Source organism: Takifugu rubripes, chromosome 22 (assembly GCF_901000725.2).
Source record: "Takifugu rubripes chromosome 22, fTakRub1.2, whole genome shotgun sequence".
NCBI lineage: Eukaryota > Metazoa > Chordata > Actinopteri > Tetraodontiformes > Tetraodontidae > Takifugu > Takifugu rubripes.
Window position 1 is genome coordinate 12060394 of NC_042306.1, and position 23478 is coordinate 12083871.

At 52.6% G+C, this 23478-nt stretch overlaps 2 protein-coding genes across 3 annotated transcripts; one reads left to right on the top strand and one right to left on the bottom strand.

Annotated features, from left to right (window-relative positions):
- Positions 1–13665: 13665 nt before the first annotated feature.
- Positions 13666–21261, bottom strand: LOC101075550 (major facilitator superfamily domain-containing protein 8-like). The gene is made up of 12 exons (XM_003975793.3): positions 21141–21261; positions 20174–20312; positions 19852–20037; positions 19418–19480; positions 19228–19347; positions 19024–19103; positions 18450–18735; positions 16489–16562; positions 15879–16092; positions 15084–15206; positions 14879–15009; positions 13666–14168 (listed from the first exon to the last, which is right to left on the bottom strand). The coding sequence occupies exons 1-12, from the start codon at positions 21219–21221 to the stop codon at positions 14088–14090; spliced, it is 1578 nt and encodes a 525-aa protein (XP_003975842.2). The 5' UTR covers positions 21222–21261; the 3' UTR covers positions 13666–14087.
- kcnmb3 (potassium calcium-activated channel subfamily M regulatory beta subunit 3) lies at positions 21261–23457 on the top strand. Of its 2 annotated transcripts, none has more exons than XM_029830831.1 (4): positions 21261–21381; positions 22043–22246; positions 22585–22762; positions 23068–23457. In XM_029830831.1, exons 1-4 carry the CDS (start codon positions 21296–21298, stop codon positions 23419–23421), a joined length of 822 nt encoding a protein of 273 aa, XP_029686691.1. In that variant the 5' UTR covers positions 21261–21295; the 3' UTR covers positions 23422–23457. The 2 variants fall into 2 exon arrangements, with proteins under 2 accessions (XP_029686691.1, XP_029686692.1); XM_029830832.1 differs by having other exon boundaries at positions 22585–22756.
- The last annotated feature ends 21 nt before the right edge of the window (positions 23458–23478 follow it).

The window sequence follows — 23478 nt, forward strand, 5'->3', positions numbered from 1 at the left end:
GGCGGGGGGGGGGGGGGCTCGGCGGGAGGGGTCGCTACGCATCACATCCTTTTAACAGGGTGGCGATCCTCCGCTTCTGAGGCTCATCCATGGAAAAACAGTGCCGGTGGTGTTGGGGCGTGTCCAGGAGGGGTGGGGCATGTCCAGGGGGTGGGTGTGTCCAGGAGGGGTGGGGCATGTCCAGGGGGTGGGTGTGTCCAATAGGGGGCGTGGTGTGTCCAGGAGGGGGCGGGGCAACAAAGCCAATCAGAGTCCTTTCAGCCATGATCGTTGCCGTGTTTTAAACGCCCCTCGACCGTACAGCCTCCAAACTCTTCGCTCCAGACTCCTTTTGCCCCCCCCCCCATCTGTGGCCCTCTGAACGGCGCCGAGCGACCTACAAAATCTCCGTTTCCTGTCAGAATCGGTCCCTCCTAATGAAGCGACGCCACTGGGAATCAGTAAAAATCCCAACGAATGGATTCCGCCCACCGTTCCCTCTAACCAGATTAGCGTAATCTTGTTAAAGCTAATCCCGAGCTCCGCTCCTCACGTCCCACATCCCGACATCTCCGCTGCAGCCGCGTCTAATTAAAAACACAAAAACAAACTATTCAATTTTCCCCTCAAACGATTTGTTAGCATTTAATTAAAAAAAGACACGCGACAACGAGCCGCTGCGACACACACGTGCACGCTCAGGTTCCACCATCACCCCCCCCCCCCCGCATGGAAGACTCCAGTTGATCAGCATGACAGTGCATTCTGTGCACGTGTTGCCGGGCGCCCCCCCCCCCCAGGAGCGTCGGCTGTTAACTTAACGCGGAGAGGAAGGTGGAGCGGGAACGAGCTCCGTCCTGGTTCAGGACAGATGGAACTGAACCTGACGGTGATGCTAGCTGCACCTCATAGATTAGCGTTTCCAGCTAGCTAAGGCTAAATATGGATGATGTCACCTTTTTTCCCAGGTTTTATCCCATTCCTCACAGATTACTCAGCTGGACGAGCTTTTTCCTGAAGCCTTTGTTGTGTCGCTGTTGTTTGGAAATCTTTATTTTTTTTTGTCCGCAGCCTCTGAAAGAGCACGTCTGGCGGTTCGGGAGGCGTCCCGGAGCACAAAAGCGGCGAGCTCGGCGTGAAAAGAGCGGCCGGCGGAGATCATTAGCGTGCATGTGAACGGGCTGGAGAGGACGGACAGATTATACAGTTGTGTGTTTGCTGATTAGATAGACGGGTGAATCACAAATCCCCACCGGTGGGGGGGGGCGTGGGGGGGGGGCAGACAGGAAGAGAGGAGCTCTTCAGCTAACGTGTCGGGGGTATCTGACGCCGCCGTTTTAGAGCCGATGTCCCAAAGAAGACCGGAGGGATCGTGGGATTCCGAGCTTAACTCGTATCTCAGCAGGGGGTTGGGGGGGGGGGGGGGGGGCTGCGTCGCCATGATGCCCGACAAAGTTTGGAGGGTTTGTTTTCCAGAGCTCATTTTTGCGGCCTGCTGTGCGTTGTTAGCGACACGGGACGGGAACAAAGACACTTCCTCGCGCGCCGTTACCGCGGTCCGGCGGAACGCGTCGCCGAACATTTCTAATTAAGCAGGAATGAGTAAAACACAGCCTGATCGTTATTCCCCCCCCAGCATCACGAGCAGACGCGGGCGGATTCTTATCGCCCGGAACTACCTGTGTATTGTAAATAAATGGGCTGCCAACCACTTGATGGGTTGGCTAGAACTCCCTAATGCTTATCCCGCCTCGGCCGCTTTCAAGTAATCATCGCCATGGTAACGCCTGACACCGGCGATTCATCATGCAGCCGATAAACTACGGAATATTCCCAACAACAAGTCACACGGTCAACATGTTACACCGGCTGCTGACAAACAGCCACACATAAAACACAGTGTGTGTGGGTGTGTGTTCATCGTCTTGCCTTTGCATTTATTTTTCTAAGTGTCGGCTCCTAGCGCTACTTTGACAACGATACGTTAGCAGCAGCGCAGGCTCGTCTATGCTGATTCAGTATGGAGCCAAGCTAGGCGGATGTTTAGCCGATCTGGAAGCGCTTTGCCGTAAAATTGGGCTATTTTGATAGCTCCGCGCCTGGGAAGCTGAAATAACGTGGAGGGCTGAAATAAAGGAAGCATTTGGGAAGATGCCAGTATTATAAAAAATATCCTTCTGAGGAGGCGGAACTAGCCTCACGCTTCCGTTGAACAGGAGTCATCTTTTATCCGATGCTAGTTATTGAACTGGCATGTGTACATAAGAGAGGTTTATATGAAGAGCTAGCAACAGCTCTGAGCTATAGCTGAGGAATTAGCTTGATACGACGTATACCAACTATACGCTCATTGAAGGGTCCCTGTCTCTCTCGGCTAGGTGGTGTTAATCATTTTAGCTAATTAATATTGTTTCAAAATGCACAAGTTTTCCCCGTTTCCCAGAGGAAGCAGCGCTAGCATCCATCCAGGTTCTCGATTCAAGCTAAGCTTGACCAGAGAGGCAAACTCCAGGCTGACGCATGTTCCACCAGCTGACACCAACAACCTCGCCTCAAACTCTGCTAAGGGTCCAGATTTAATTAGCGTCCGAGTTAACTTCAGCGGGTGTTTTCATCATGTACAGCACAGACGCTGTCAGTTCAGCGTTAGCGTGCAGCCATCTGTAAATAGTAGCTGCTACCGCTAAATCATACTTAGCAGAGGCAGCGAAGCGCAGCACTGAAGAGCTGCATCAAATCGGTGTCTTCCCTCAGTCTGTTAAAGCCTTTTTTTTACTGTCATTTGAACGGCTAATGCTAGCAGCATCGGGGTCACTAGCATTAGCCTCATCGGTGGGCTGTTTTAGAAGGATTTCGTTTGGTCAAATGTTTCTGAGGACCCAAATTGATGCTCGGTCCGGGTGAGTTATAGTTACAGCCACACAGAGCCGGTTAATTGGGCCTCGGCCCCTCGGGTTAGCAGCGCAGAAATGCTATCGATTTATTGACGACAATGTGTCCAACTTTGAACTGAAGACGGTGACAATATTCCCAGTGCTGAATTGGTCAATCCGGAAGCTTCTTAGCTTCAAAGATGTGGAGCGGCCTGATGTCTCCTCCTTTAATTCCGGTTCTGGCACAAGAGAGGGGAAACGTTGGAGTTCTTCTTGCCGCCCCGCGCAGCAGAAGAAAGCTCATCTCAGATGAAGCTTCATATCTGTGGCGAGCAGATAATGAGATGATATCTGCGAGCTGGCGCAGAGCAGCGTAGCCGGACCGGAGCATCAATCCGCGGAGAATCGCCGTCTCATCCCGGCGGCGGCGTTGGGATTGCGGAGGTGCGACCCTGGATCCCTCCAGGTTTAACGTCTCCATCAAACAGAAGATCAAAACGGAGGGGCTAGGGGACACGACGGAGGCTAGCGCGGAACGGGGCTCCTCGACGCTCCGGTGAGCTTTTGATTCCCGTCATCCCTGCCAAACTGTAGCCATGGCAACAGTGAAAGGGGAAGTGTGCGGCGTCGATAAGAGCGCGACTGGGGGATGAAGGGGTTGACAGATCATTTTGGAGAAGCCTGACCCTTCCGCGGAAGGACCGCGGTCTCGTCTGGGAAATTAATACCACACGCAGATGGCACGCCGAGATCGACAGCCTCAGAAGCGGCGCGCGCCGCGGTAGCAATTTAACACGTATCATACTACAAAGTGTTAGCTTCAGACGCCGGCGAGGGGACTTTCACACTGTAAATGTCTGTGACTGCGGGTCTCCTCTTCAAGTCCTTTAGGATTTATCTGCAGCTCCAGGCTCCCTCCGCCTCCCTTTGTTAGGCTAACGTGCGTCAACGCTGTTAGCCGGGCTTTAGCGCAGCGTTAGCAGGGCGCCGCGGTCACGGATGTCACGCAGGTGCACGCGTCCAGCATCAGGAGCAGCGTTGCCAGGACGGACAGCGGCAGGAGGAGCTAAATAGCAACGCTGCTCCGTAATTTGCAGGGGAAAAAAAGGAACCTGGAGCAGATCCGCTTCCGCAAACAAGAGAGGGTGAGAAGGAATAGCGAGGACCACTGGGAACGCTGGAGCTGCTCCCTTCGTCTCCAAACTAATGACTAAAGAGGAAAAAAAAAGAGGAAGAGCGGCGCGCTGAATGGAAAAGCCTCCGGCCCATCTCGGCTCCAGCACGTGGGCCCGCTTCGTTCTCGCGCTGCCAATCTGGCCGGAGTTTACTTTAATTAGCAAAAACGGACGCTAATTGAGCCCCAGCTGCACGTAGAGAGGAAAGGAAAAAAAAGATGTGAATCTCCCAGCACACACCAACCCAGCAGACCCACGTCCCTCTGAAGCCCCCCCCCCCCGAGCGCCGTCTGCTCGCTCAACTAGCGCGGCGGCTTGTTAGCGCGCCGCCAGAACTGCGGGGATGATGCAAAGCTAGGACGTAAAGAAAGATTCCAGTCTGAGGAACAATGTGGTTCTGCAGAAAACACACACTTCTACGATCTCCCTGAAGTGTGTGTGTGTGTGTGTGTGTGTGTGTGTGTGTGCGTGTGTGTGTGTGTGTGTGTGTGTGTGTGTGTGTGTGCGAGCAGTCGACCAGTAAATATGATTTACAGTTCTCCGAGTTAGCAGCTGCGGAGTTTTTTTGCTAACACAAATGTAAATTTCTGCCCAGATGAAACCGAAGGCAACAGTTGAGGCGCTTTTCCCGACCTTTTGCACGCGACATCAGTTTTGCCCTGATTTGGAGCGTTTTTTTGTGGGGGGGGCTTTGGGATCGACCGTCGTCGGTTCCTCTGGGGCTTCGACTCACAACCCGGGGACAGAAAATCACATTTAATATCACAAACCTGTAAAATTACAATTAAAGCGCCTCAACCTTGACCCACACTCTGGATTAAAAGTCAGTCATTCGCGTTTTTTCGGTCAATCCCCGGTAAGACCTGTCGCACGTAATACCTCAAATCAGGGTGAATTTAATTTAGGAATAATTGGAGGCTACTTGGTTCTGAGCACAAGGAGATCCATTAATTAAAAACCTCTTTATTAATGTCTCCCTTCATTTCATAGACTTATTAGGAGAATCGGGGCATATTTATGGCCTGGTCGGGTTAGCCACGCTACGCTAGCAGCATTATTACCAGAATTGGAGGGTAAATTCCTGCCAAAAGGGGGTTTTTAGCCTCCCGGAGGAGCGATGTCCTTGTTTTTAAGGTAGAGAATAAAATCCTTCCATGTGAGCTAATTACCCACTTGAATCTGATTCCGGGAGCTGGGATTCAGTAGCGCCCCCCTCCTGTTAGCATCGTACCATCCAAGTGAGACTCCAGAGCGACGGGAACGCTCGATTCTTCCCGGTGCTGACTCATAATTGCTTACACACACACACACACACACACACACACACAGACGTGCTTTCCTATTATTCCGGGATGCTTCCGCACACACTGCCGCGTTTTCCCATTTTGCCGCATTAGCATACGCGCGGCAGCTAAGTGAGTTCTTGATGAAAGCGGTCTGATTAGAAGATGGCGGACGCGTGTGGAAGGAAGGCTGCGTTAATTCAGCTTTGAAGTGTTCCGTGTGATTGGGGCCCTTCCCGAACACTCACCCACGCGGTGGTGGTGGGGGGGGGGGGATAAAGGGGGGGGGCGCCGCTGTTTTACAGCTGGAACTTTTTAACTGTCCTCAACAAAATCGATGGGAAACAGCAAATCCGGGGACGTTTTAATCTGTGGTTTACAGCCGTCCGGAGTCGTTTTAGGAGCTGAATCATCTCAAGTGCTTTTAAAAATACATTTTAATTTATTGCTCCGGCTCTCCGTGGAGTCTCCGACTCCATTCCCATCAACTAAAACTGGCTCTTCTGGAACGTTCTCTCGTTTGGACCGCTGGGTTCTACCCTCAACGTGACCCTTTTTCCAAGATTGCTCCAATTCCAACTCTGGGAAGAATCCCGATTGTTCCATTTCAGGATGATGGAGGCCACAAAGCCCCGGGGAACCTTCCCGGGAGGTTTAAGCCCCGCCCACTGGGGGGCTGGCGAAAGCTTTCCCACACTCTCCTCTGCCCCCTACTGGCAGAATTCAGTGAGTCATTATGGGGCCAGAACTGATGTTGTTGTTCCTCATGGAGGAGTCGGGTCTGATCAAGTATTCCGAGTTGGTTTCTGAACATCGAGACAAGATTTTTCGGTGGGAAACATCAACTTTTCTCTGCGGCGAGGGACCCGGCGAGGCTACGGCCATCCCCGTCTCCGAAGTTCTGCCTCCCGCTGTCGGGTTTTACCTGGAAAATCAGCCAACTGGAGGAAGGTGAGATCCAGGAAGGCACCACTGGTCCCCCGAGCTGGATCTCTGGATCTTGAAGGTCAACCGCGCGGATGGAGCCAGGTCAGGTTTGATGTGGGGAAGATAAAAACTGGGCGCTTGCGTCTGTAATTAGGACAGACCGGCGGGCTTCTTTAATAGCTTCCTCCGTATCTGAAGCTCTTCATCTCATAATGAGAGTTTCTGAGACGAGAATAAAGGTGCGTGTGATTCGGTAGAGGGCTGCAGACCAGCGCCGCCTCGGGACTCACTTCAAACGAGTCGGGAGCGTCAGCGGTACAGAAACTGCTTCTTTAAACCAGACGGAGGGCGGGGAAAAGGTTGGAGGCCTCGAGTTTAGCTCCGGTCCGATGTGGCATGGCGTGCGCCTTCAAAGGGCCCCGCACAGACAGGAGAATGCTGCTGGACTTACAGATAGCATTAGCATCCTGCAGCGTTAGCAACAGCCAGGCTAGCTGTCACATTCTACTGAGCCAGAAACATACCTCCGATCCCCTCACGCCTCAGTCTTAGCTAGCTGGCTCTTTCTGCCGCTAGCTGCCAGTGACCCCCGCCTCTGATTACCTTCGTTATCATTTGGGTCATGTGACGCAGCTCTTCTTCCAGGAAGCCTCGCTAAGCTCTTTAGGGGCCTGACCCCCCCCGGTGGTTTTATGGGTCAGTTTAACATGTTTTAGCTTCACTGCCAACGTGGGAAACATCCAATTCTGATGGTACGAAGACGTTCGAGTCGACAATGAAGCTCCCTCCAAAATGGCAGAGCAAAGGAACGCCTGGAAGCTCCCCGTCACACAGACGGCGCTCCGGCCTCTCAACGAACATCTCACACACCAAACACGGCATCCATAATGCAACAGCAACACACTCCAATATTAATGTCAGATGAAATGAGGTAATTAACGATGGGGGAAGCTATTTTCAGCGCTTGTGTGCTAGCGGAGCGTCGCAGAATAATTCATGACAGAGAAAGAGATCCCGGCACGGGGGGGGGACTGATGGGGGGGGGCGGACTGATGGCGTGACCGCGGGGTGACGGGGAAGCGGCGTTGGGTGTGTAAGGAACAACAAATGGTGACAAACGACGGCAAATTGTGGTGAAGCCCCCCCCCCCCCTGCTGAGCCGCGGGCTGCCCTGCTAGCTCCGGAGGGATGAAGACACCGAGGGGTTCTAGGCGCGGCGTGCACAATGAGACGCTCGCAAAGGCGCCGCGGCGCTTTAATCCGGCGTCTCGCCGCGGAGGTTCCAGCCGCTGACAAAGGCGCCGTCTGATCAAAGTGATCAAAGCAGGCGGAGAAAGAGGTTCGACTTTTTCCACGCGGCGTCCGCGACAGTCCAGACGGGACGTTTACAGAACCGCCGACCACCAACGAGACAGGAAAATAGTCCCTTTAACAGGGAGAAACCCGGGCCGGGCTCATAAAGTCCTGGTTTCCCCTCAGGTGGACCACATTCACCTCCGCCTCCATCCAGAGGATATAAGTGATGTATTAGCTAATATTAGTCGCCCTTTTATTACTGGAACGGCGGCACGAGTGGATTCCATCTACAAAAGTGTCTCTTCCATTTAACCGGCTGGATAAGATAAAGGTTTTAATTTCCCCGGAGACCCGCCGTGCCAACTTTTGTTTTTCACGCCGCAGCAAAGAACGGTGCTCTGCACTTTCAAGAATTTTAACGTTCTCTTTTCTTTTTTCCACGGGCAACGCTGCCTTTTGTTTCCTTTTTTCCCTCCGTCCTCCCGGAGCTCCGAATTTATTGGATTAATTATGCAAACGCTCAAATATCAACAGGGATCAGACCCGAGTGCTTCGGCTCTCTGGGCTCCTGGACGCCGCCGGGGGGCCGCCGCCCCCCCGCCCCCCGTCCTCGCCCTCCGGCACAGACGGGCCATTGTGAGCGCTGCACAGATGAGATTTGCACGCGTGTTAGCTTGGATTACACATGCCAGCTCTGGGAACCCGGACCCCAGCCGCCTCCCCCCTGGAACCCCCGGAACCTTTTGCCTTCTGCATCCCCAACAAGCCTCTCCGGCAGCGTCTCCGGCCCTCAGAACTTCTGTACCTCAGCGTCCTACCTGGCGCAGGTGCTACAGGGCTCCTCTGGAGTGAGTCATGTGATCCGAGACTAAAACCTCCCCGTGAGACGCAACGAAACAGCCCCCGATTGATTTCGAGTTCCTCCGTCGGTGTATTTATAGCCCGTTTATGGAATCGAGTATAAAGCGTCCGTATGCTACTCCATTTATTCACGTGCGCATTAGAGTAAATTGTCAGACGCTGTCTTCTTTAAGCAGCTAAACCCCACGGAGCTCCTCCGTTCAGCGGGATTATAAACGAGATAGGATTTAATATTGATCCTCGGCTGACCTCCTATGAAGCGCTCATCATTTTATGATGGTCTTCACGCTCAGCGGGTAATGAGATCACCGCGGGCCCCCTGACCTCCCCTCTGTCAGGCAACCATCACGCCTGGTTCCGGATCACAACTGGAAAGAGGTCCGTGACGAGTAGACGCGCCGTTACTGTGGAGGCGCCGGCTCAGGTGCGCGGGACCTGCAACGCGGGAGCTGCTCGTTCCACCGGTGGGTTTAAAAATGGGATTTGTGGATCCTCGTTCACCTCCGCTGCGGTTTGACCCCCCAGAACCCGAACTGCGCGACGCCCGAGGCGGCGTGAGGCGCGAAAACCGCAGACGAACGCGGGAAAGAGCCTCTTACGTCGCCGGGAATCAGAAGACACGCTTTATTGGGGGCCGACCTTAAAAACGCTGCTGAAAATTCACTTTTTTATTTTATTTTTTTTAAATCTTTTTTATTTTTTCTGCAGCACTTTGGCTCCGCGTGGAGCTTCAAAGAGCCAGACCGTGAAAATCCGCCTCATTTTACCTCAAACTGGAACCAAACCGGTTGATGAGCAAATTCTCTGCCGGCTCCGAGCAGAAACAAAAGTGCCCCCCCCCTCGTTTTTTTTACGTTTTTTTTTTAGCAAAGCAGGTTTATAAGTAAGCTACAGTCGCCCAAATGAGCCTCATAATTACCTGAATAAATTAGCGTTGTTGTTACAATAGGCTCCAATCAACGAGCGAGGCGGCTTTGAATTCATCTGTGCGGGTGGGAGGTGCGTGGGTGGGCGGGGGCGTTGATTCGGTGGATCCGAGGAGGTGGCGGGCCTGCAGAATGCAAATACTCAGAGTGGAGATGGAAGGAAAAGCTGCCTCCTGGAGGAGAGCACAGTGGCCTGGCCTGGCGTGGCCTGACCTGGCCTGGCCTGGCGTGGCCTGACCTGGCCTGGCCTGGCGTGGCCTGGCGTGCACCCTTGATGCTGCAGGTCTGACTTAAAGAGTGGGGGGGGCTTCCTACCTGCTCCGTTAGAAGGTGTTGGACGGGAGCCACACCCTGACAATGACATCCAGAAGTCAAATTCTGAAGTCAGCAACAATAACGGCGCCACCATAAATCCCCCGGAGTTGGACGGAGACCAAGCGCGGTTCCTCGCCGCCACGTCCCCAACAAATACATTCCCGTAACCTCCAGTTAAATCTCTTAATAAATGACCGGCTGGGAGGAATCTTCCCATGCAGAATATCTAAAAGGCGAGTCGGGGAGCCTGATTTCATCTCCTCGCCTCTTTTTCGCCGGCCGATAACTCATCCATCATCCAGCAGCCGTTAACGACCATCTTCAGTCCAGCTAATTCCATCAGGAAGGAGGGAGCCGCCGCCGTTATCATCATTGTTATACTTTGGCTGCAGCTGCATGTTGGACCAATTAGCTCTATCTTTTTCAGATGACGCTGTCACTTTAAAACCGAGGCTAACGAGCAGCCGCAGAAGAGATTTAGACTTCCAACCGTGTAGATTAGCTGAAATCAAACACCATACGTGCAAATGCACATCATTTATTTGAATATTCGTGGGTTTTATGAACCCCTGCGTTCATTTCCTGGTTTCAGCTGCAGGGAGCCGTTGACTTAGGGTCATAAAATGTAGATTCATATCAGCTTTTTTGCTCCCATGTGGGTTTAACCATCATAAAAAGCTCCATTTTAATCCGATGCGTTGGGCTAATTAATAAATCAACTGACCCCACAAGGCCCAGGCTCCTTTCACATGACTGCGCTCTAAAACCTGTTACAAATATGTAAATTAGCTGCAGCACACTTTATTTTACACCGTAATGTAGAGAGCGACCGTGTAATTTTGCCGCGTAAATTGTCCCAATGAAGGGATGACGTGGATGGAAGTGGGTCCGGGCTGCCGTATTCACGTGTGGTTTTAAATGGATCAGCTCAAATGGTCACGAAAACGGGACTTTCTGAGGTTAGAGCACAGCTGATGGCGAATCACAGTGACAGGATTAAAGATTCATCCCCGAGAGGATGCGCGGAACCGTGCAGGTGACTGTGTCCGCGTCAGGTATTTGTTGAATTGGGTTTAGGACGTTTGTGGGTCCCTCCAGTGCACCGCGGCTGTCCCACAGCCCGGCCAGCGCCCCCGTTTCTACTGTTACATAAAGTTAATCGTTGTCTCTTAACCACCTCCACCCCGCGTCTCCATGGCGACCAACTTCTCCACAATAATGGGTGTTCTGTGTATCTTTAAAATTTGATAACTTCGGTCTTTATCTGTATTTAGCATCCTGGGGCGGCTGAGATCCTCCGCCACCTCTATAGGCTGACAGGCGCTGAGTCAGCGCCTGGTCAGGATAACGATGCTGTGTTTCACACCTCCGACCACGATGTCTCTCCACCATGGGAACTTCTAGCGTTACGCAGGATTTTACCCCTTAGGGGTGGCCAGCCAGTCAGGCCCAAACTCTTATACTGTGGTACTGCACAGAGCCGCACACCCAGTCAAAGGTAAACAATTGTCACAAATGATGAAACAGGAGATTAAAAAATATACAAATAACAATAGGTTGAACCTCACTCCAGGACCAGAAACCGGTTATTACAGTTACTGATATAAAAACCACGCAGGACTGAGGCCAGTCCACAAATAAACATAAACATATGCAACAGCATCCAATAAACACAATGCGTTTTGAAGAGAATTATTATATCTTGTTAGCATCTTTTATCTTGTTAGCATGTGTTATACTATATGTTTTTGTTTTCTGTTACAGTTAGTTTAGAAGTTAGGGATAGTATATAATCTTTAGTAGAAATAAACATAAGCAAGTCAGTTGACTCTTCCTTGACATGAATGTTGTTTGGATGGTTGGGGCCAGGAGGAGACAGTCAGACAGAAAGTGGTAGACGCCCATCGTAAAATGTGACAGAATAGTTTACTGGTGTGGATAAGTTCATCGGCAGGAAAATGACCTCAGACCTGGACATCTGGGGAAGATAATGGAGAAGAAGGACCGCACCAACACCAAAGGAGGCTGGAAGAAGAAGATGGGGTCATCCAAAAAGGACTGGATTGGACTGAATTAGCATCAATAATTTACATATGTTTTTCTATAAAAGACTGGGTCAAGGGATAGTTAGGTTGTCAGACTTCATGCCCTGACAATTGATTCTGTTGTTGCTAGGGTTATGAACTGGCCCAGAGCTCTATATATTTGTATCTTGAATTGATTCTATTTGCTAAATACATTTTGAAATTGGCATTTGTTTATTTGAAGTCTTCATTTAAAGAACACGCGGATTGGCAGTGACACACGAGAGGTATCGCAATCCAACAGTTTTAAAAATGTTTGTTTGTTTGTTTTTACCTTGTTGCTGCTATGAAGTCAAACTTCTGCGTATTTACATCCATCAAATTCGAATTTCTTTATCGCGGGGTTTGTTTGCTCCGACAACGCGGATGTATTTGTAAAATTAGCTCGATTACAAAGTCTCGCAGGATCGCGCGAGAGTCTCGCTGGCGCGCACAGGACGCGACCAGGCGGGCTCACCCGTTACATCCGCGAAGAGAAAATACGCAAACTTCCATGTTCCTTCCTTCGAAAATGCGCAGTTTCACGAGACTTTGTGCTAAAGCAAGTTCAACACAAATACCCAGTTTCTTGAAACACACCCGTCGGTCTTTTAGACCTAAAATATTAGGAAAGTTCCGTCCATTGCTGACCTAGCAGGCATGGTCCTGGTGGCAGTAATACCCTAAAGATACACATCATCATAATAATATTTAAAAGAAGACAAACAAAAATGAAGGAAACTCTTTTTTACAGTAAATGGAGGGACAACGAGGAGACTTTTCCCCTGGGAATGTTGGTGGCGTAGAGGCTAATGTAATGCCTATTTAGAAGGAGTTGTCAGGGTTTATCCTGCAACCCACCACTAGGGGTCGATAGAATCGGTGCCTTGAGCCAACCAGTGACTTTGCATCGGGGGTTAAGGTCGGGGGCTTCCAAACGCCGCGGCGAATGCACGAGTGTGTGTGTGTGTGTGTCCGCTCAAGCGCTTAACAAGTGCTCTTAAGTGCTTCAGTCATCGAGTTTTCTAACCTCTCGTTTTCACACCCTGGAGGTAATCCAGAGCGCCGCCATCGACCCCGTCAGTGGTGCGAGACGTGAGGCGTGAATGAAGGTCAAGACATGTGCGAGGGGACGTAAAGGTGTCCGTGCTGGTAACCGACACCAGACGGGGGAAACATGACACACATCTTCCCCAGCAGGTGAGACATCTTCAAGAAGCTCCAATGAGTCTGGACAACAACGTTACGCCAGGAAAGACTCCCTCCAACACAAATCATCAGATCTCGATCTCCTCGGAGCCGTAGATTTGCTTCGGGAACAGGAAAAAAACCCAGTTTGAATGTCGGTAAACTAGCCAACATTAGTCACCGCCGCATATCGGAGGATGCTCCAAACACGATTCCGTCCACCTCGTGACCCCGTTCTTTGCGTCCTGTTATCTCCTTTAAAATGTCAAGCACCCAAATGCGCCGATGGAGCCGTGAAAGCACTTCTGCGTGTCACCTCCTCGAGGCCCCGAGATTGAAATTTCCATTTTAGTTGGAGGAGCCAAACATCACAAGCTGAAACGGGAAACGGGAAAGGTTAGCGAGCCTTATCTGCAATTATGCAAAAGCAGCGTGGGGGGGGGGCAGAGCCGGGGTCACCGGTACAAAGGGAGTCTGGAGCTGCTGGTTCTGTTGGATGCAGATGTGCATCCTACAGGAGGAAGAGTCCACCACAAATCACCCCTCGTCATCTCCTAAATTACGAATACCAGTAATTAAAGCTTAAATCCCCCCAATCAAGAATTAATTGCTTTTTAAAAATGTGGTTTTAGGGGAGATACACAGAAGTAGCCTCAGACAGCATCGGGGTCCATCTCCAGCGCGCACGAGCCCAGCCCGCGCCTCCTGTCCTGCACCCATTGTGTCAACAGTCCCATTTTCAGACGGTTGTTTTTGGTTTTTCTTTCATCAAAGGGAGACAGAGAGGAACAAAGCGATGACGCGGTGGTGCACAGGTCACACGAGCACAAACCTGCTCCTTCATCTTTTAATAAACACCTGGGAATATAAATAACTCCAGTTTAAAAATAATTACTTTCATCTTCGATTGCCGCGCAGAATATTCAACACGAGAGCAATGCTGCCCCCTAGCGTCGGGGGGGTCCGGCGGCGCCGCGCATGTGAGGCGCACTAATTAAATGTGATGATTTAGATTGTGCAGAGCTGGATTACCTCCAGGGCTGATGCTGAGTTACAGTGTGTGCTTTGTGCATTCTTTTTTCTACCCCACACTCAAATGGCTCTCTGCAGTAAACTCATATTGATTCTCTCAGAAGTGCCCCCCCCCCCACACACACACACAAAGCCTTTCTTCTTCCTCCTCGTCAGACAGGCTGCAGTTCTAGCCTCCGCTGTCAGAGCTCTGAGCACGCTGCACTGCCCTGGGCTCCACCAGCCGCCGGTACGACAGCGCTGTCAGAACCTGCAGAGACACACAGAAGGATGCAGCTTTGGAATGCAGAGGCTCGTCAAAGGCGGCGACTCGCGGGCGATTTGGGCTTTGGGTCGGTTTGCAGACAAAAGCGCACGCCTGATCGCGCACGCCCCTGCTCCTCAGAAGCAAGACCATACCGAAATAAGTGGATTTAATTGAGCACACATGGAATCACATGAGTCCTATGCACCACAATGGCAGGTTAGCTTAGCGCAGCTTGGCTAAAACCAGATCGCTCCGTCACAAAAGCCTAATTCCCGCCACCTTTTTTCAAAAAAACGTAACCTTTTTTGATTCACACTAATTTTGCATGATTTCTTGCACACATTCCGTACTCAGGGGGTGCATTTCGCGTTCTGTCTTGGCCAGACGGTGGCGTATTTGAGTCCGAGCTAGCGGCGTCAGAATTGAAGTGAAATGGCTTCTCCGTTGATATTCAAACCGTCCCTAACCGGAAACTGGAGAGTGATTTATGCTGCCACAGATGCAACGTTTCAGAGCGTCAATCTTTAAACGAAGCTTAAGATCTGCTGAATGCGGCTTCGTATTTATCACGCCAACGTGGCGGCGGCATCGGTCTCCAAACATCATCCTTGGCGGGGATGAAAAATATCGATTCTCGTTCCGTAATTAATCATGCTACCAATCTTCTGTCAGCCCGTGGCCATCAATCCTCTAAGGAGCCGTGTTCTGCTCACCGTGATCATCAGGAGGAGGGCTAGCATCATGCCCAGCATAATGTACAAATTATTGGTCAATCCTCCAGCCCACAGCGGGCCCAGGATGGTGGCGAGGCCCCCCACCGAGCGCCTGACGCCCTGGCTGAAACCTGTGGGTGAGAACATCACAAAGAATCAAAGGGTGCTCTCTGGGGCGCCTTTTCTCCCACGTGTGCTGCGTCACCTTGGGTCTTTTCCGACGTGACTTTGGAGAAGAGGGACACCTGAGACACGGCCACAAACGGGAGCCCCAGCAGCTGGAGAAAGACCCCGATGACGAAGGCCGCCAGCTCCCATCCGTACCCACCTGGAGGAAGGACGGAGGAGAATCCTGACACATCGCTCCCATTAACCACGTTAATGCTGCAGCTTCTATTTCGGTGTCTGGATCTGAGCTGGATGGATCGAATCTGTGCCTCCTCTCTTCCGGGCCCCTCCCACAAAAACGGGCTGGCACCGGCGGACACGGCTCTATCTGCAGCCGTATCCGCCGCCAAGCTGGCAGCGGCTGCCTTTTTTGTTCTCCGCAGCGTCTTTTGTGTCACGGCGCACTCGCCGAGATTGTTGGATGTCCCTGCGCCGGGCTGTAATCTCATAACCTTAATGCAATTGTGACGGCGAGGCAGGTACCTGCCGGGGCGCTTCGCCTCCTTTGTTGGGCTCGTTTTAACTCCAACAAATAGCAAACTGATGGAGGATATGCTTTAACAAATAGCATTTTTGTATAATCAGATTACTGTAATCCTTTTATGTGTACTCAGGCACTCCCCGGCTGCAGCACCTGTCACTTGTAATCAGGGCAATAAATGCGACAAGCTGCACCAGACGCGGGCCAACACGAGAACACGGGATCCAGGTTTCCTCCAAAAGAGTCCTATCGGTTACAGCCGACGCGGCCCGTAACCCGACACGGTCCGGAAGAGAGGACGCACGCGCGCGCGTGTGTGTGTGTGTGTGTGTCGGGGGTGGGGGGGTTAACCTCGAGGGTTGCAGAGGAAGACGAGGCACCAGATGCAGGCGGTGCAACAGATGAACAGGCCGGCGGCCAGCACGACGCGGTCCGCTACCCTCCCGCTCAGCCAGCGCACAAAGAAGAAGCCCAGGATGACCTCCACCCCGCACAGGCTGTACATCAGGCTGTTGGCCAGCTCGCCGAAGCCGAAGAAGCGCTGCGTCATCGGAGTCACCATGGTCTGAGGTGGGGGGGGGGGGAGTGATGAGGAGGTGGAGATTCTTATTAGAGCTGAAACCAAGGCTCCATCCATCCCAGATGAAAAGAATCGCTCCCTTTCTACATTAAAATGATAAAACGGTCAAATCCAGGTCAGCGCTGGGACTAAGCAGCCGCTGTGAGGGAAGAGGAAGAGGAGGGAGGCTCTTCATCCGCCAGGGGACGCGGGGCGCCAGTGTGAGCGCTCATTACATCAGTTTTACCTCCAGCATCTGCCAATATTTGATTCTTTTCTCAGTCTAACGGAGCGGTTCTTTCCAGGTGAGGATTTATGCAGCCCGGATCAAACTCCCAGCGTAATAGCGCCAAATGTTCGGGAACGCCGGCTGATGGATCTCAAGCGGCGGGCTGCTCTCACCTCCAGCGCCGTCTGATTGAAGAGAGTGATGAACTGAGCCGTGAGGAGAACCACCACCTCCTCTCTCAGGAACTCTGGGGGGGGGGGAGACAGAGATAGATTTAGAGGAAAAGGCAGGAATCGGAGTGGGGAAATTTAAAAAGACAGCAACGCTGATAAAGATGCATCCCGGTCCAAGGCACAGTTTGGACGGGGATGGATCCAAACTCGGTGGTCACGGGGTCTAATATATCATGTCCAAAACACACGAGACGAGTGATTAAATCCACATTTTGGTACCAAAACTCCCTCGTGGTCTTGGAAGAGAGGATCAATGAGCTGGGCATGCTGCTAAATTTGGAAGTTTGTGCCAGATGGTTGCTGGAATGGTCTTATAGTACACTCTCAGATCCAAAAGCACTCATTTCCCTGCGAGCACTGATGTAACTGTTATTGATATTAACTATAGACGGTGTTTTAATCCACGCAGGGTTGATATTTAAACGGACTGTTGCATTTATTATCTCTCCATGGAGCCGGGGCGCTCGGAAATGAGCGGTTAAACCGGCGCACAGCAGAGCCGGCAGCGTGGCGATTACCTCCTGTGAGCATCCTACAACTCCCATGATGCAACTCTTGCATCAAATTCAGCTAAACGTGTCATTTCAGAGAGCTCAGGCTCCGCTCACAAAGGTTTGGAGGATCTAGGATACGAAAATAGCCGTTCGCGTTGGTTACCGTCCACTGCAGGGTGGCAGCATTCGTATTATGGGATGTGTTGTTCTGATTACCACGCTGCAGAAGTAACCACAGCACAAACCGCACGCCGGCAGGTTAAATCATAATTATAGTGCGGCCGCAAATAGATTTGAGCTAATGTTTTTCGCTGCATTCTCTGGAACGCGAAAAACTTCCATCTGAAGTCCGCTAAAACCTAAGGAATCGTAACTTCAAGGCTAAGAGATCTGGCTACATGCTTCAGCCGCGGGCATAAATTTAGCTTGGGCCTCGCCTCTCTCGCCCTCCTGCGTGTGTTGTTTGTAACGTGCAGCCAAAACCTCCGATGGAAAAACTTGAAAGAAAGTGAAAGATCAGCCCGACGCTCGAAGATTCCTCCCTCACACATGAGAAGTAGAGGGAGATCAATAATTCAGCACAGCCAACACCAAACGCTGTACGAGCCCGGCGCCCCGGCTGTACGGGCCCGGCCGTTATTCCCGAGCTGGTGACTTTCCTCGGAACCAAAGGGAATCGATGAGGTGCGTGTTGGCCCGCCATCCCCGAGTCAACCGCAGCAGGACAGTCGATGCAGAGGGAAGTCTGCCATCCATCCCTATACAGCCTCCTCAAAGAGTGAGAGGATCGATGCTAATGTTTGACAGGCACGCACGCATGCACGTGCGCGCCCAGGGCCGTGCACGCCACCAGTGCGCAGGAAGGGCGATCAATGCTGTCACCCAACGGCTCCTTGCCCCCCGGGTAAACTTGCTATGACACTAAGCCGATAAAACATACATGTGCACATAAAGCAGATACATGTGATCAATAGAGGAGCCGATCTGCCACGCCGACTTCCTGTGTGTGTGTGTGTGTGTGGGTGTGTGTGTGTGTGTGTGTGTGTGCGTCAACACTGTTAAACACCAAAGCCCCAACAGAAACCTGCGCTGGGTTTTTTCGCTGTTTTTTCGAGCATTTTTGAGAGAAAAGCCCAGAAGTAGCGTTGAAACCAGGACAGAACACTCATTTAGAGGCTCCTCCGTGACGTCTGACCCTGTTTTGTAGTTTTTCCTCATGATTCTACTTTAAAAAAGTAAATTTAAAAAAGCCGAAACCTTTGTTATTAAGTAAACCAGCTCAGTTTTTCCAGTCGTGGCCCAAATTTCCCTCTAAACATCAACAAAAGATCAAATTCAGCTCATATTGCCTGAATAACATATTAGTACAGATGTTCTGTCTCTGGGGGGGGGGGGGGGGGGCCTCACCTCTGCTGGCGCTGAAGTTTCTGAAGGGGCTGGACGCCGCCGAGCCCCCGTGGACGCACCCCTCTCCCGGCGCCGCCGAGGTGTCGGCGGGGCCGCTGCTGCTGACGGCCCTGTAGGAGGGCGCGTTCTCCTCGTCTGACCCCATCAGAGGCACCTCTTCCTCCCGGGGCTCCTCCCGTTTCATCTCCAGCAGCACCCCCCCCCCCTCGGAGCCGATGGGCGGCACATCCCAGTACATGACCAGTACGATAAACTGGAGCAGCAGCCACAGCAGACACATAAAGATCTGAGAGCCCAGACAGGAAAGTCGGGTTATTGATGGATGACGGTTGGGGGGGAGTGGGGGGGGGGGGGGGGGGGGGGCAGAGGAATGAAGGGATGTGGGCTCTTAAACGATGCTGATAAATGGAAGCGTGCGTCTGCAGCTTTGGTCCAAGTTTGCAGTTTTATTCAGAACAAGGAAAATGGAAATAGATCGATATCTCTGCAGGCGTCCGTGTTGTACTTAGCAGAACAGGGAGCAGAAACGCGCTCCGACAGCCTCAGATGACGGAGTATCTGCATACGCTTTTACCCCGGGAGACGTGTACTTGTTCACCACAAACGGCCCCAGTTTGAAGTCGCACAGCCGCAGGAACAGGTTGAACGCCGGCCCTGGAGGGACGGGAGAGAGAGCTTTCAAAGAGGGAGCCGGATCCGGTTTCACTCCTGGCTGCTGCGGCCGCACATCAAACATCTCTGGGATCCAGAGATCCAGAGATCTGCCCGTGAAACTGACCCACCACCAGGCCGGCCTGTCTGCACGCCATCACGGCGGCGAAGATGCCGGCGCGCTCCTCGGGCCGCGTGCTGCGGGTCAGGAACCCAAAGATGGACGAGCCGGCTCCCGCTCCCACACCTGAGGTTGCAAAAGAGGAGCACTGTGAGCCGGGTTAGCTCACGTGCGCGTGCGTGCACGTGCGCCTCACCTGCCACCAGACGACTGCCCAGCAGCAACCACTTGGAGTAGCCGACAAAATACATGAAGTTACCTGGAGACACACGCAAACGGGGGTCAGGCCATCGGGAATCCGAGGACGACATCTGCAACCGGCGTAGACAGCGGTCGCCTAGCAACAGGGTCGGCCGTGTCGCAACCCAAACAAAAGTCACACGGCGACATATCTGGTTGCTGAGCTGACTAATGAGAGCAACGGAATAAAGGGAAATAAGATCAGATGCTTCTTCAAGTTGACCTTTGACCCATCAGAACCTTGAGGAACAACTGCATATAGATTATCAGTGACCATTCCGAGGGTCGCTTCCTATCCCAGTCACATGATGGTCACATGATGGTCACATGATGGCTACACCGTTGGAACAGAGTCAAGGTCAAACACGACCTCCTGTCCTGGCAACTCACCGCCGATCTCAAACAGGTTGGAGAAAAGGACGATGGTCTTGGTCCTCCCGCTGCGGTCCGACCAGAACCCGAACAGCGGGCCGGTGAGGAGCCCGCTCAGGCTGAAGGCGGACAGACCCAGACCCAGGAAGTACGGCGGGGCCTCCAGGATCTGCAGGTACCTCCAGATGGTGGGCAGGATGACAGCTGGGGGACGAGGCGAGAGCGTGAGCGAGGGGCCCGTTTACCCAGACGGGAGCTCGGGAACGCCGCGGGAACGCCGCGGGAACGCCGGGCAGATCCGACTCTAATGAGATCATTAGAGGCGCGGTGACGAACTCACCGTACTCGATGCCGCTCAGGACGAAGATGAGTCCGATGGTGACAAACGTCAGAGTCCTCTTTCGGTGCTGATCCATCGTCTTCTCCGGCTTCTCTCCCAGACGGACCGCCGGCTGCCTGTTTTCCTTCAGAAATGCTGCCTAATCAGATAACAGGAGACACTGTGAGTCCAATTACAGCCGCCGGCCTGGTTAATCACAGAAATTGGTCTCGCCATTGTACAAGGTCAGGATGAGACGGCGCTTCTGACGGCCTCCCATTAAAGGCACCGGCGCGGTCCAGACTGCACACCCAGCACTCCCAGGCCCGGTTCGGGTTACCAGGTGAGCCGAAGCAGCCTGAACGTCATCCATTTTTAATCCTGTTTACCCCGCCCCGCTCCATCCATCACCGGCGGTAATAAAAACATAAAGGTAATGAAATGAAGCGGGATTGGATCCGGCCGCAGCCTTACAAGGGGAACGCGTGAATGATAAAAGGTTTGGGACGACAATCCCAGAACAAAAACCCAATATCGCAGCCCGGTGCCGTGGATGAACGAGGCGTCAGGCCGCTGTCAGTCTTATTGAACGAGGGGCCGCTGCCGTGTCCCCGCCCGGGGGCGTCTCGTATTAAACACAACTGTCACCGTGTTAACACCCCCATATGTTTTCTTTACCCAGCCACGCATGAATAATACAAAGACCCGGGATTATTTCAACAGAGTCAGCACTTTCCTCCCCTGCAGCTCGGCAGGAGCAGGAAATGGTCCGGGGTGCGTTTTTTTAAGGGGGGGGGGGGGGGGGTTGTGAGTGACGGGGACGCGTGTTCAGAGTTGGATGCGAGTCATTAAAAAGGGATTTACTCGGGTGACACGTCGCAGCTGAGGCTCCGCGGTCCGCAGAGAGGATATTAGCATCCTACCTGCCTCACCTGCGCGCGGTTCCCATGGCAACGTGCAGCAGGGCGGAAGGCGCTCGCACGCTCACCTTTGAGCCTCGGTAAACAACAGGGCGTTCCCAGGTGAGCGCGCCGCAATCTGGGCCAGTCACTCGGCCTTGGACCGCCATCGACCGGACCGGCTTCCAGACACAAGGTGGACAAGCGGGATCTGGACCGGGAGGGGGCAGGTAGAGGAGGGGCCATGTTCCTGAGCGCATCGACCCCCCGGAGGTCATTCAGCATCCCCGTTAACATCAACCTGCAGGGCGCTCGCAGGCGGCAGGGACGGTAAGAGGGGGGGGATCGGGGGGTACCGATGGCGCCGGTGGGGGGGCGTAATGGGGAAAACAGAGTTGGACCTCCAGCTCTGTGGAGAGACCCGGAGATTTTCCACCCAACAGAGTCCTGGAAGTGGCCTCGGAACCGAGTTCTAGCATGAATCTTGTATTAATCATGAATTTGAACTGCAGTTTGATGATCAATTACTAATTTTACAGATAATAAAGTTCATTTGTTCGCAATATTTGTGCAAATATTTCATATTTACAAGCTTCCTATGTGAATTTTAGGCCCCAGTCAAGGCTAAAAGTTCAGTATCATGAAATTGGTAATTGTAGAATGTAAAAACATTGAAATCGGAACTTTCTTTTTTTCCTCCTCGGAGTTTTTATTCCACCCATTTTCTCCCACATTTTCTTCACTGAGTAAATAGTTCTGATTTCATTACAGGACAAAAATACTTAATAACATCTATGAAATTGCTGGAGAGGAAAAACACGTCAAAAAATATAGAGGAATAAACAAACCAATTACATTTTGTTGATGCATCAAATCAAAAATCTCATTTTTTATCACCGTTGGATGTCATTTATGTGTGTGTGTGTGTGTGTGTGTGTGTGTGTGTGTGTGTGTGTGTGTGTGTGTGTGTGTGTGTGTGTGTGAGACACAGGGAGCTCTTTCAGGCAGGCTCCCCTCAGGAGCTGGACTGGAACCGAGGCCTGGATGCGGGCGGGGGGCAGCCATCCCGGGCCCAGCTGCTGGTGCCGAGCGTGGGGGAGGACCGAGCCATCCTGCTGGGCTTCAGCATGATGGCGTTCTCCGTGCTCATGCTGTTCCTGGTCGGCGTCACCACGGTCAAACCGTACCTGGGCAGGTACGGTGGTAAAGCTTTATTTTGAAAGGCTCAGCGAACGTCCCTGGAACGGAGACGAGTCCTCGTGCTGCTGCCAGCGGCTCCGAGAGATCTCTGGAAAACAAAGACCGACTGTTGATCCAGTCAATCTGGCAACCTGGCGCCGCCTTCTGCATGCTTCCACGTCTCTTCTGTAGATTTGTCCAGCTAACCAGGGAGGCGGGAAGTGTCAGGGTGTGCGCGCGGATGAGTTAGCGTCTCATTTAGGGGGGTTTGTTCCCGTCTTCGTAGGGTTCCCTGTTGTGAAATGAGATCTTTAGCACAGCAGATCCCTCAGAAGTTTTCCTCCTGTTTTCCAGCGACTGGGAGGAGGCCGGCTGCGTCCTGCTGGGGACGGAAATCCTGGAGGAGTGGGTGGAGTGCAGGGGCGTGAGCACGGTGCCGTGTCTCAGGGTGACGGTGAACCTCACAGGCTCCAACCAGACGGCTCTCCTGCACTTGGATGAAGACCTGGTCCTCCGCGCTCTGGAGGTGCAGGTCCAGGGCACCAAAATTAACATCTTAAACACCGATTTCCTGATGTTTTCGTGCGCCTCTCGTGTGCAAATGAGCAGTCGTGGTTAATGCAGCTGATGGAACCGGCCAAAACGAAGAAAAGGGAAATCGATCGCAGCATTTGGCAGCTATTGTGCGTTTGTGTCGCGCCAACAAAGCTAATGGAGGTTTAAAAAAATAATAAGAAGAATTTTCAGCAAAAGCTATTTGCCGCCACCACAGAGGGAGAAACTCAGCGTTCGATGGGCTCGGCTGATTTCTTTCTAAAGCACATTTCTTGCTTTCAGTGTTTCTACATCCCCAAATGTCGGATGGGCAGAGCCGAGCTTCAAAAGGAGGTGGAGGAGGTGAAAAGCAGCCTGGACGCTCAGCTGGTGGCGCCGTCCTCGTGCCTCACCGACCACTCGCGGCACCCCCGGGACGCCATACTGAACAGGAAGTACACTCACAGCGAGGCTGCGCTGGCGCTGCTGTGGCCCGGACTGCTGCTGGGTGGCGGCGCTCTGCTGGTGGTCCTTGTTAAGCTGACGCAGTACTTAGCTCGCCTCTCCGCCGAGGCGTGCAGCGGGGCGGCGGGGGGCCGGCTGGAAGGGAAGCAGTACAGGCTGCTGAGGGGGTCCGGCACGCCGCCTCCATCCTGACGGCGCCACCTTCAGACAAGTGTCAAAACATCCCAGCTGCAATAAAAGTGATGCTCA